The sequence below is a fragment of the Sebastes umbrosus genome, chromosome 15, assembly GCF_015220745.1.
Source record: "Sebastes umbrosus isolate fSebUmb1 chromosome 15, fSebUmb1.pri, whole genome shotgun sequence".
Classification (NCBI taxonomy): domain Eukaryota; kingdom Metazoa; phylum Chordata; class Actinopteri; order Perciformes; family Sebastidae; genus Sebastes; species Sebastes umbrosus.
Genome location: NC_051283.1, coordinates 8808656 through 8822332, shown reverse-complemented (window position 1 = coordinate 8822332; position 13677 = coordinate 8808656). Strand labels below are relative to the sequence as shown.

The window sequence follows — 13677 nt, the reverse complement described above, 5'->3', positions numbered from 1 at the left end:
TAGAACAATAGGATAATTTCTTCGCAAGTGTTGATTTATATGCTTTTACAGAAACCATCCCAAAACCATAACTTCATCACGCTGAAGAAGGTATTAAAAGGTTTATTTGATAATCTTTTCAACCATCACTGTATAAAAGTCCATATTACAACACTTATTATCATTGCACAAACAACATCTCTGTTAATAAATGTAACATATTTGTGTTGCCAATAACTGGCTTGAAGAAGAGCTCTGTGACCAGGCCGTGGCTGATGGTCTGAACGGTGGCGGCTGCTCTGAGGACGTGGCCGAAGCGAGGGGCGTCGTTGGGGTGCAGGAGGTGGATGACTTCTTGGAGAGCTCTCTGAGCTTCCTGTTGGAGGCCTTCAACGAACAACGAGGCGCTCAATCCCTGAATAGCTGGAGCAGATAGAGAAGTTTCTGTTTAAGCTCATATCCGACAAATTAATTAGCATGAAACACAACTAATACAAATACAAGTTTTACCTGGGTTAAACAACAAAGCACCCTTTAGGTAAGCATACTCCTTTGGACTGAGATCCAGATCCCACAGCTGATGCAAGCAAGATCTCAATTTGTGGACTCCAGCAAGAGTTGGCTGCTCTGACTCCTTTCCAGGGAGTCCTGGTCCGAGAAGAATCTGTCTGAGGATGCTTGAATTTGGCACATCAGTCACCTCAAAGACTATCTTTTCTCGGGCAAGCCCCAGAACAAATAAAGGAACCCAGCAGTGTCTTAACAGTGATGACTGATCTCCTGATGGAAGCTGACTGAATGACGGTAAACTTCTCACGAAGCAGATGGTTTTGACCAGAACGCTGGAGGCCACCTGGCAGGTGGAGTCTGGGTCCTTTAGGCAAACTGTCCTCCTCTGTTCACAGCGGCAGTTTGTGGCGTTACGCTTCTTCAGTTTGTTGTTGAGGTAGCCGCTCTCGCTCCCGCTCAAGATGTTATAAAGGATAGTGTGAGGATCCCGGTAACTGGAGCAAGTGCTAATCTCTTCCAGAGGAAACATTATGAAGGAAAAAGTATCCGCAGAATGCCAGTAAGCTCCAGAAATCGTGTCACTCCAGTGAACTCCACAAGCTCAGACCCTACTGTATTTATCCAGGATGTCACCTGCTCGCAGCCTTGACCCTCCTTTTTAAGACCGTGCAGCATTCAATGGGGGAAAAAAAGAGAAGTGACCCTGGACTTCCCATGCAGAGGGATCTAGGTCCCCTCCACGTGGCGTTGATAAGGCTAGTTAAACTCTGCAGCTGCACAGGGAAGGGAAATACCGAAGCTGGTGGGGTGAATGACATTTATCATGTTTACCTCAGTCATTAACTCTGCCTGTACCAGTCTATCAAGGACTGACGGGGTCAACGCACAGGATGCCACCTGACCTGTGCCCCAGTTACACCTTGGAACTGCATGAAAGGATTTGTTTTATAGGTCTTGAGGATTACGACTGTGCTTCCAGTTTCAGAAATGACTTGATTTGTAATTGGTGATGTAATTCACTGGCACAAATTCTGCCATCATTAGGTTTCCTTGACTTTGATTTTCTGTTTTGAGCATTTTGTACATATCAAGATACAGGCAACTTAATTAAAAAAAAGGTCTTGGAAGACAGGAAACTGGTTGGTCTGTGTATTTCATTCTCCAGAAAAATGGAGGAAGGGTAGTGTTTTGTGAACTTGAAGGTTTTTTTCTTATTAATTGCCTGCAGAGGACACTTAGTGATAAACCTAATGAAATGGTTTGTTTTTCCTTTTTGTGGCCGGTGATAATAAATTTAGTTTTTCGAGAAAATCAACGCCTGCATGTTGATCCATTCCTCCCACTCACGCTACCAACCATCCTCAAGTACAAAAATTCAATTTAATGAAATACACTGTAAAACTTCAGTTGTAATTTCATTCAATTTTATTCCACTAAACTAGCCACCTTCCAACTATTAGTCTAATAATAATTACTACTTAAACAAATGTAAAGGAAATAAAATCATATTTATTTATTTATTTATTTATTTATTTATTTATTTATTTATTTATTTATTTATTTATTTATTTTCATTTTAAGCTGTTTTTCTGAAAAATGCCTCTGAATATTTATTTTTCTGCTGATGTAATAATATTTTTACTGCATTGTGGCTATGAAATCACAAGGGCAAAAATAAATTAATAAAGTAATTTAAACAATTTTTTCTTTATTGCGTTTGAAATGATAACAGTGGTTTCAAGCTTTAAAACTTCAGTTGTAATTTCATAGTTTTATTCCACTGATATAGCCACCTTTCACCTATTAGTTTAATAATAATTACTACTTAAATAAATGTAAAGAAAATAAAATTATATTTATTTATTTAATTTCATTTTAAGCTGTTTTTCTGAAAAATGCCTCTGAATATTTTTTTTTCTGAGATATATATTATTATATATTATACATTATTATATTATTATTAGTAGTAGTAGTAGTATTATTATTATTATTATTATTATTATTATTATTATTATTTTCTACTGCATTGTGGCTGTGAACTCACGAGGGCAAACATAAATAAATAAAGCAATTTACACTATTTTTTTATTGCGTTTGAAATGATAACATAATGGTTTCAAACTTTAAAACTTCAGTTGTAATTTCATAATTTTATTCCACTGACCTAGCCACCTTCCACCTACTAGTTTAATAATAATTACTACTTAAATAAATGTAAAGAAAATAAAATGATATTTATTTATTTCATTTCATTTTAAGCTGTTTTTCTGAAAAATGCCTCTGAATATATTTTTTTTCTGAGATATATATTATTATATATTATATATTATCATTATATTATTATTATTATTATCATTATTATTATTATTATTATTATATATAGATAATATTATTTTCTACTGCTTTGTGGCTGGGAACTAACGAGGGCAAAAATAAATTAATAAAGCAATTTACACTATTTTTTTATTGCGTTTGAAATGATAACATAGTGGTTTCAAAAATAATATATTTATAATAAAATCTTAATTTTCTAAGTTTCTTCTCTAGAAGATTCTTCCCTGAAACCAATGCTCTCACTTCATTGGATATTCCGGCTGTCATTTAAAATCCATTCTTCCTATTGGTCAAATCTGACGTGGGCGGGGCTTGTTTCCAGGAAGTGAGTCTTGTGGCCCTCACGTTGTTGTCGCTAACTCAACTTTCTGCTGGTCATTCTTCTCTTACAGCAAATAAACATCTGATTCAACCGGCTCCTAATCCACCAACATGGGAGACGATGAAGAGAAGTATGACGGCATGTTGCTGGTGATGGCGCAACAGCATGAAGGAGGAATACAAGAGGTGAGTTAATGTTTAACGCTAACATGTTGAAGCTAACACAGTTAGCCTGTGAGCTAGCAGCTACTCCTCGCCTGTTAACATGCTTATTCAGACAGAGCAAAGGTCCTCTACTGTTTTACAGGTTTTAACTAACGTTGTTATTATTATCAGTGACTCTCCTGCTGGACAGACCATAATGTTATATCTTTAATCAATGAGGTGTTGTGTTCAATTCGGCACACATGTGACTCAACAAAGCAGCATGAAATATCAGTCAAATCTAATTTTAGTTCTCTTTAAGCTCATTTTCTGAAGGCTCTGTTGTCCTGGAAGATGCTATGAATATTCCTAATACAATTATGTTTATGTAGCACTGAGATGATGGTCCTTGTGTGGGTGGAAGAATCAGACTTTTCCTTCTAGCTACACACATTTCTAATAATAAAGGATTATAATTGAGAGGAATAACACAGTTTATTATCTAAGTGGAAGGATGAAGATTGTCTAGTGCAGTACTTTAATATATAATATTTAATGCAAGGATTTGCAGATTAAACAATAAATAACAGGAGGTTATGGCCCTTTATGGTCATTGTGTAGTACAACGAAATTAGATTGTGACAATCCCATAGGTGCTAATGTAAAGATAATACAATCAAATAAAACAAGAGATAGTGCAATATAAATATAAAAGATAATACAATATAAATACAATATGTATATTGATGAGATGACAGTTTTGCCAGATTATTGCACAAAGTTTCCGTCAGATAATTATATAATTATTGCACAGAGTGATTAGCATGTTATTGCACATATCATCACATTATGGACGATGGAAGAAGAGTTTGAGAATTTAATGTTGATATGCAAACAAGCCATGAGCTGCTAAATAAAGAGGTACTATCACACAGTCCAGTCGTGCCAAAAATGCTCAAGTACATATTAATCTGGGATGGAATTTGTGTTTTTTTCTCTCAACAGTTAGTAAACACATTTTTCAGCTTTCTCCGCCGCAAAACTGATTTCTTCACCGGTGGTGATCCAGGTGCTGCAGAGAAGGTGAGCAACGTTACTGTATCTGCAGCTAATGTGACATTTCAGACTGTACTATGTCATGACAGAGGCATACCTCCACTTATATACTTCGCTTCTGGCCATCTCTTTCTTTCAGTTAGTCAAAGACTCTCTCACACACCACAGTCAGCTAGCGCTGAAGTTCCACAAAGAGAAGCAGATGAAACAGGAGAAGGAAAAGAAAGTGAAAGCTGAAAGAGCTGCTAAGCTAGCAGAGGAGGAGGAGAAGAAAAAGACAAATGACGACGGTCCCAAAATTCAGGAGCTGACTGATGAAGAAGCAGAGAAACTTCAGTCTGAACTTGACAAGGTGAAATCTTGGAGCCTTGATGCTCTGTCACATGCGAATCACTGCTGTTCTACTGAAAAGATGAATTATTTATTTATTTATTTGTGTTTGTATATATTTTAGAAAAAGAATGAAGAGGAGAAAAAGAAGAATGCAACAACAAACGCAGAAAAGCCATCTGACGAAGTAGAAAAACCGAAGGGGGTGAGTGAAAGTGAAATGACGGTTAAAGAGTTTGTTGAGTAAAATTTGTTACTGCTGACGTACTCATCTTACTTTCCATTTCCTCAGTCTGACTCAGAAGGAGAGGAGGATGAGAAGGACAAAGATAAACTGAAGCCCAACCAAGGAAACGGAGCTGACCTGCCAAACTACAAGTGGACACAATCCCTGTCTGAAGTTGATGTGAGTGCCTTTTGACATCAGGATCATTTCACAAACTTGTGATTCCCAAGCCTCTCAGAGTTGTCTTTTTTGTATCTTTTGTCTGTTCAAGCAGCCAGACTTTTACCAAAAACCCATGATAAAGAACGTATATGCCAAGAAGTGAAAGTCAGTTGTTAGTTCCATTGCAACGTCAGCGCCCAGCAGCAAAGCTACCATTCTGCCATTTCGGACTGAAAGCGACTACCGGACGCCAGTAAAACGTTCGCCTAAAAAGTACCATACAAAAGTAAAACAAAATGATTCTACTGAAATGGCCTGTGTTGAACAATAAAATATTATAAATATAATAAGTGTTTTCAGTCCAAAATGGCGGCAGCGACTGTTGTTAAAGAAAAACACCGGAGATTCATCTCTTTGCTTCTTTGCCCATGATGGTGACTGTTTTGCTGTAATAGCAGACCCCGGGTTTACTGGCCTGGACCTCGGTTGTGATGAGCGAGGGCTTGCTAGGAAAGGGCATTTCAAGCAAAAATACTTTTCGATAATCACTGGGAACTATTCCATCATTCTTTGAAGATTGCTGTCCCCCGCCTTCGTGCAGCTACTCCGTGGGGAGAGAAAGAAATAAAGGAAAAACATCAAGTAGAGCCGGCACGTTTTCAGATCTAACTCAATGAATTAAGGGTTTATTTCAACCAAATCGTTGGAACAGTGGAAACTAAGACAATTTTGTTAAGTTTTATTTTGTTTCTGTCGTGCTTGAATGAAGCGTGTTTTACAATGCTCTGCCACTCGACCAGCTGATCTCCCAGCTGATCTCCCAGCTGAAACCAGGGGGGGCCGTGGCGCTGCACACCCAGGCAACGCACATATACACACATGCCAATGGAAAAAAGCCGAACTGAATATGCCATACACGTTTTACCGGCGCCTGATAGTAACGTTACTACCAGGCGGCACCTACAACGGTAAAAAAACAAGGTATAATATATTTTTAAGACAAGAGGATAATCACATAAACTATTAGTTTGTATTATTTAATGGCCATTCGTAAATCGTGACCCGTCCCAAATGCTCGCCCCTGCACCACTTACCTGACTCATCTGAAATCATGTCAACTCGTGGGGAAACTGTTGATGTTCATCTACCCTCGAGGAAAGCAGCATTTTTTTTAAATCGTATCACTCCACAGATAAGATGTATCTTGTTATGTCTCCTGTCTGTTTATCATGCCCACTGTGTGTTTTTCTTTGTTATAGTAGCTTTGATAGCCGTGAACAAATCTGAATCTAACAAGCAATATACACTTTAACATCCTTCTACAGCTGGTCGTGCCTTTCGATGTGAAGTTCCGCATTAAGAGCAGAGACGTAGTGGTGGACATCCAGCGACGCACCATCAAGGTCGGCCTGAAGGGACACCCTCCTGTTCTTGAAGGCCAGCTGTACAACGAGGTGAAGGTAGAAGAAAGCTCCTGGCTCATCGACGACGGCAAGGTTGTTACAGTCCACTTTGAAAAGGTAAGAACGGAGTTCGTGTGGGTCGCTGTAGAATAAGCCTGAACCGAATGTCTTTTTTTTTTTTCATTCCAAGCTTCTATTGAAGTTTTTAAATGTCTGTTGTCATAATTAAGTGATTCTTTAATTTCAGATTAATAAAATGGAGTGGTGGAGCAAGATTGTTACCACAGATCCAGAAATCAACACCAAGAAAGTCAGTCCAGAGAACTCAAAGGTAAAGGATGTATTCCATCTCCTGTAAATCTGCAATAACAACGTCTTGCCTCGTCCTAACTGTGTGTTTTTCCTGCTGAGCAGCTGTCAGACCTAGACGGAGAGACGCGTGGTATGGTGGAGAAGATGATGTACGACCAAAGGCAGAAATCAATGGGCCTGCCTACATCTGAAGAGCAGAAGAAACAAGACATTCTTAAAAAGTGAGTTTCCAGTGTTGCATCACTGTCAGAGATAATAACACCTGTTCAGTTTAGCTCAGTTTCTGTTATCATGAAGATCTTTTTATTCTGTCAGCTGACGTCTTTGGTGTTTTTTTTACTGGCTAACTCTCCAAAGCCGACACTGTATTCAGGGTCAGTTTTAACAGAAACTTTATGATGTATAAAGATTTTATAAGAAGAGTGAAAGCTGCCTTTCTAGTTTTGCCCTCGGGGGTTACCGATTTGTGCTCAAGGCCAGGCTCATCTGCTGTAACTGCAGGTAGTAAAAGATAGTGTGATGTTTTTACCAACTTCTACCACACAGACATAACCTGGTTCAAGGAGACGTATTGATCTGACCACACATTATGTGTAAACTTTTACTCTGCACCATTTGTGTTACTGCCTCACCACAACCTGACTTATTATCTTTTTGATAGTTTTTTGAATTCCCATTTATGATGGTGGTACGTGGTAACTCAAGTAAAATACATATACTCACAAGGTAGCCACGCCCTAAAGCCAGCGTTTACGCTAGACTTTTTATTTTGACAGCCAATATGGCCGTTAATATTCCAGAACTCCAGCCAGATAGAACAACTACCGGACACGTGTTTTAAGTAAAGGATAATGTACAGCGAGCCGGTCATTGTTATGATGACATTATCCCACTTTTAACAAGACTACTTAATTAAGAAATCAATAATTTGACACAAAAACGGTCCTCTAGAGTCTGATATAAGAACTGCGCCCATAGCAACGGTCTGTTATACATAGCAACGGTCTGCTATAAAGAAATAACAGACCGCAGAATGTCGTGGTTGACCAATCAGAATCAAGTATTCAACAAAGCCGTGTAATAAATAGCCGTATAATAGCCTACATTTGACCTAACTTGAAAATAAGTTAAATTAAGAAGCGGTCTAAAAAATAAAATAATAGGCTGGTCGGTCCGATTTCAGCATTTATCAAATTCAAACTAGTGTTGCGAGGCTCGTAGGGCTGTAGCCCACCGAATAGTTTGAAGCCTCCTTCATAACGTTGACATTTGAATTATTATTAATGCCTTACCGAAACATTGCGTGCAGTCCACCTTCTCTTCCCCTCAGTCCGTCTCTCTCAAACACGCACGCACTCACAGCGAGCGCAGCACTGCGCTCCACGTCTCTGTAATTGTCTTCATCCAAAGTACAAAAGTCAAAATGTATTGAAGAAACATGGATGTAATCATTATTTATATCATCATTATAGTGGCTTTGTCCGAGCCACTTTGTTTGTTTCGCATTTACACAGTCAGCTGGCTGTGAAGACAGTCTTTTTTCACACACAGAACAGACAGCCAGCGGACCGTGGTTGGATTAGAAGCACAGCAGAGACATTTTAACTTTTGTATAATATAAGTTTATATTATAGTTGTCTTGGCTACATATCTTATAATATTAGATATGCTAATTAATTCATTTTTTAACCTGTTTTTTCTGCTGTACAGCTATACGTGATGCCGGCTAACGTAAACCCTGCCTAAAGCATATCCTGCTTTATCATATATCTGACTCTAAATGGGACCATCATTTACTAAATGAACATCATGCTGTATTGAAGAAGACTTGAAACTAGCGATTGAGACCATAAACTCATGTTTACAATGTTTACTGAGGTAATAAATCAAGTGAGAAGTAGGCTCATTTTCTCATAGACTTCTATACAATCAGACTTCTTTTTGCAACCAGAGGAGTCGCCCCCTGCTGGCTGTTAGAAAGAATGCAGGTTTAAGGCACTTCAGCATTGGCTTTACTTTTCAAACCCGGATGTTACCGCCTGGCTCTGAGAGTGATGGTCAATAATTTTAGGAACAGTAGCCTCTCCCCTCCACTGAGTCGTTAGTCCACCCATGTCAAATATTACACGGAGCATTAGTTAACTAAGATAAGACCTGGACGTGGGCCAACGTCAGAGCTGATGTGAAGGACGCTCTCTTATCACTGCTGGCAGTAAATGACCTCCTCTTTCTCCTCTGCTGCTCTCAGTGCAGACCACAGGAGATGAGTCTGTCGTTACGTTGACCTCCACTTCCTCTTTAAGCTTGTTAAAGCTGCCTCTAAAGATCTTGTTTAGTTTTATAAGAGTTAAACAATACCACTGAGGTGACTGTAGTCAGGGTAGCTGCTCTCACAGTTGTTTTATTGACACAAAGTTCACATTGTGTCTTTCCAATCAAATGCGGTGTCATCTCAGAGGCAACGTGTATCTTTTCCCTGTTCATGCATTTAAAAAAAAATCCCTCCATGGCTTGTTTTTTGACATCTTCTGTGTCTGCAGGTTCATGGCTCAGCACCCAGAGATGGATTTCTCTAAAGCCAAATTCAGCTGAGACTCGCTGTAGGATCCACATCATGATTCATCATATCAGAGCCGACGTCAGGCACCAACCAACCAACCAACCAACTCCCCCTGCATCTGTTCTCTTCATACCGGACATGGTTTTGTTGACTTAACATGTCTTATATAGGTTCATGTTTTTGTTGTCATTATAACAAGGTTGATGGCTGAAATGCCCTCATTCTCTCTTTGCATGTCGTCCCAATATTTAAAGATGTGACTGGATTTTTTTTAAATAAATGAATTTAAAATCAATGTGACGCATGAGTGGTTATATTCAACGCATCCTCATCCCAACTCGTCAGTCACATACTGACGCTTCGTCAGGCCCCTCGGCGTCACTCTTTTCGGTCGCAGTAAAAACTTGCTTAACGAACTCTGCATCACTTTTCCGATCGCAGTAAACACGTGCTTAATGCTGTGAAGTGAACAAAAACACTTGCTTATGTTCAGGCAATAAAACCATAATATTGATGCATTGTAGTTAATGGAACGCCCGGTGTCTCATAACGGCGCTAAAGAGTGTCTTAAACGTCCGTATCTAACGCCGACGGGCGTGACAAAGCGTCTGTATTTGACGCCCTCGGAATGAGAACGGGCTGTTATATTTTACTGCGCTGTCAGCACAACCTGGTAGTTGAGTATCAAAATAAAAGAACATAATGGGAAATGATTACAAGTAGTCAAGTTTAAATTCTGCTTGCTTTTGTGTTTTACTGGCTATGAATTTGTAAGTTAACAACCTTGAAAGAGTTCAAGGCTAAAACTAGAGATTTTACCAGCCCTCAGAGTCACTGACCTCAGCCATGTGTTGTGTTTGGATCTCATCCAAAGGCTGCCGGCCTATAATGAAAACATGTTTTCCCAGAGTTGTCACTATGCACGTTAAATGCATAATAGTGGAAGTCCTCATGTGGATGGCACAGATTTCTAAACCTTTTTTGGTATGCTTGAAAGATTTTTACATTTTGAACCACAAGAGAGCAGTGTTTTCCTTAAAGTGTGAAAAGTGCCTTTGAGTGTAATCCTGTATAGTTTATATGGAAGTACCCACACTGATAGTATAAATCTGGTGGAAAGTTGTAGAAGACGACCTTCATGAGGAAATTAATGAAATTATCTCAGCTTTAAGTGAATTAATCAAGATCAGGATGACCTTTGAAGTCTTTTTTTGTCTAGTATTTATCCAATTTCTAAAACTACACATGAGAATGCTCCAAAGAGTTTAAAGGATTAGGATGTAAAACAGTTCTAAAAAAATTAAATGGAGATTAGACACATTTATCAAATGATTTTTTACTTACTGTAGAGTGACGTGTAGGAGTAAGAGCAGCTGTCATCCCGTGCACAAGGCAGGTGTTGCCAATTAGATGAATGATTAATCCATTATCTGCCCCATGGGCTATTCTTTAGAACAAGAAATACTTACATTCTCCTGGTGATATGTTGTTCTGCAGAAATATATATGATTTTGATTTTTTTTTTTAAAGTTAATTTTATTTGTGTAAAAGCATTAATATCTCCAATAAACATGTTAAAGGATAACCACAATCTAATGCACACACTGATGAAACATGAATGCTACAATGGGCGGAAAAAACTAGAGCAGAGAGGAAAGTCTGCTGATGGTGGCACCACAATGACAAGTAAATATGCATGGAGGAAAGTCAATACAGAAGCTTTATTGCTAATGCACTCGAGCTAACAGCTTATAAGAAATCGTATTTGGCTTCAGGTTATTACCAATTAATATACTGAGGCATGTGAAGCAGCAGCAGTAGGAAACACTAAACATTGAGGTTGATATCAGTGAGTTAGAAAATATAACTACAACACTGGATTACATGCATGCATCGTGAGTCCGTTGTACAAAGTTTGAATCAAGCGTGTGAATGGCGGACTCCGCCACTATGAAACAATGAAAATATAGAGAGGTAATTACTGAATGTAAATACATTAAATGGGGATTGCTGGAAAAAAATGTTTGACCATAAATAATATCAAAAACAGGGTTTAATTTCATGAAAAACTTAAGGACCATAACTTTATATTTACATTTTTTTTAAGTTAGAAGACATTTTTTATTTTTTATTTACTCTACTGATTTAGCATTGAACTCCAATACCATGGTCAGACTCACACAAAAAAAGATCAAAATTGATGCAGCAGAACCAGAGATGTTTTATTATTCTAAACACAGTGGTGGAAGAAGTACTCTGATATATACTTAAGTAAAAGTAGCAATACTACAGTGTATAAATACAAGTAAAAGTCCTGCATTAAAAATCTTACTCAAGTAAAATTAAAAAAAAGTAATTTACATCAAAATATACTTAAAGTACCAAAAGTAAAGGTAGTCATTATGCAGAATGGCTCAATTCAGAATAATATTATATAACTGGATTATAATCAGTGATGCATTAATGTGTACATCACTTTAATACTGCAGCTGGTAAAGGTGGAGCTCATTTGAACTACTTTATATACTGCTGGGTAGCTTAATCTATAATAATACATCATAATTAATTAGTTGACCTATATATATTTTTTATTATCAATCTGAATCTTCAAAGTAACTACTTACTAAAGCTGTAATAATAATAATAATAATAAATAATAAATGAAGTAAAAAGTACAATATGTTCCTCTGAGATGGAGTAGAAGTATAAAGTAACATAAAATGGAAATACTCAAGTAAAGTACAAGTACCTCAAAATTGTACTTATGTACAATGCTTGTGTAAATGTATTTAGTTACATGCCACCACTGTCCACACATTCTTCTCACTTGTCAAAACTGGGATTCTGCCTTACCCACAATGCAACTCGACTCGATTTGGACAAAGAACGTATATATCGCTAGGAAGCGAAAGTCAATTGTTTGTTCCATTGCAACATCAGCGCCCAGCAGCAGGGCTACGCTTCCGCCAATTTGAACTGAAAGTGACTACCGGAAGCCAGTAAAACGTCCACCTACAAAGTGTCGTACAAAAGTAAAACTAAATTATTTCTATTCTATATTTTCTACAGAAATGGCCTGTGTTGAACAATAAAATATTATATATATATATATAAGTATAATAAACATTTTCAGTCCAAAATGGCGGCAGTGACTGTTGTCAAAAAAACACCGGAGTTTCATCTCTTTGCTTCTATACTCTTTAGCAGGTCCTCTTCACGGAGTCTGCCATGTTGCTCCGTCATGTTTCTGCAGTAGCTCAGAACGGACAAACCAAACACTGGCTCTAGAGAGAGACTTTCACGTTTCTACGTCACCTGGAGGCCACCGTAGTTCTCCGACACGCTTGTGAAACCGCGGTACCACCAGCCGCCGTCTGACCTCCGTTGCTCCTAAAGTAGAGTTATTATTCTTACTTGTCAAAACATGGCACCTGCCTTACCCACAATGCATCTCGACACGTTCAGTTGGAGATTTGGCCGTGTTATGCTCGTAGCTAGTACCAAGCAGAGATGAGGATACTTCACACAGCTCCCTCTGGAGACACAAAAGGTTTTATACAACTTTGTAATAATATTCCCTAACACTCGTATACAGACTTTGATATGTAAAATGTGTGTATTTCCCCTTTAAGTTTGTGACTGGAAGCAAAAAGTCAGGATTTCTACTATTATATTTCATCAAAACCAACAAGTTACCCAGACAGAAATAAGGTAAAGTTCAATGTAATCATGATTCAGACATATTCATACACAGTAATCTACTCTTTTCAGATGGTTCTATATGTGTGAATGCAGTGATTGACACGTCGTGTGAACCCTGCGAGATAATCAGCACGCTGCTACCAATGAGTGAAAGACACGTTTTCTCACTCAGACCACACTGGATATCATGCACCGCTGCTAAATGTTACTTCAGTGAGGACCAGTTTGCTTACAAGTCTTCTCTGCTGGTGTGACCGTCCACAGCTAACTGGACTGGCCTGTCAGGATGGTGAGAGGCTGTCACCATCACTGTGGTGACCGGAGGAAACATACATTAGCTTATGCTGGCTAGCAAGTCCTCCTAATGTGTGAAATTGCTCATGTAGTTCAAAAACAACTCCTCGGACATCTGTCTCATCGGGACAATGGTGTTTTTGCAAAGACTTGCTGGTTACAGAGTGCAGGACGCCATGTTTGATCCTCGATTTTTAGGCCACACATGGCATATTACAGTAGCAAACACAGCTTCATTTACAATATATTCAAGAGCCAGAATGGGAGAGTGTAACGCGGACTCTAATAATCCAGTCTTTCAGTTTTTATTATAAACAAAAGTCAGAAAAAAATAATAATTTTGG

General features: G+C 38.3%; 2 protein-coding genes across 2 annotated transcripts; one reads left to right on the top strand and one right to left on the bottom strand.

The window, feature by feature from the left end:
* Window positions 1-86: 86 nt before the first annotated feature.
* nr0b2b (nuclear receptor subfamily 0, group B, member 2b) lies at window positions 87-1230 on the bottom strand. Its single transcript, XM_037796014.1, has 2 exons — window positions 490-1230; window positions 87-402 (listed from the first exon to the last, which is right to left on the bottom strand). The coding sequence occupies exons 1-2, from the start codon at window positions 1016-1018 to the stop codon at window positions 161-163; spliced, it is 771 nt and encodes a 256-aa protein (XP_037651942.1). The 5' UTR covers window positions 1019-1230; the 3' UTR covers window positions 87-160.
* Window positions 1231-3111: 1881 nt separating this feature from the next.
* nudc (nudC nuclear distribution protein) lies at window positions 3112-9632 on the top strand. The gene is made up of 9 exons (XM_037795612.1): window positions 3112-3330; window positions 4294-4371; window positions 4484-4696; window positions 4799-4879; window positions 4967-5080; window positions 6388-6582; window positions 6713-6796; window positions 6880-6998; window positions 9318-9632. The coding sequence occupies exons 1-9, from the start codon at window positions 3256-3258 to the stop codon at window positions 9367-9369; spliced, it is 1011 nt and encodes a 336-aa protein (XP_037651540.1). The 5' UTR covers window positions 3112-3255; the 3' UTR covers window positions 9370-9632.
* The last annotated feature ends 4045 nt before the right edge of the window (window positions 9633-13677 follow it).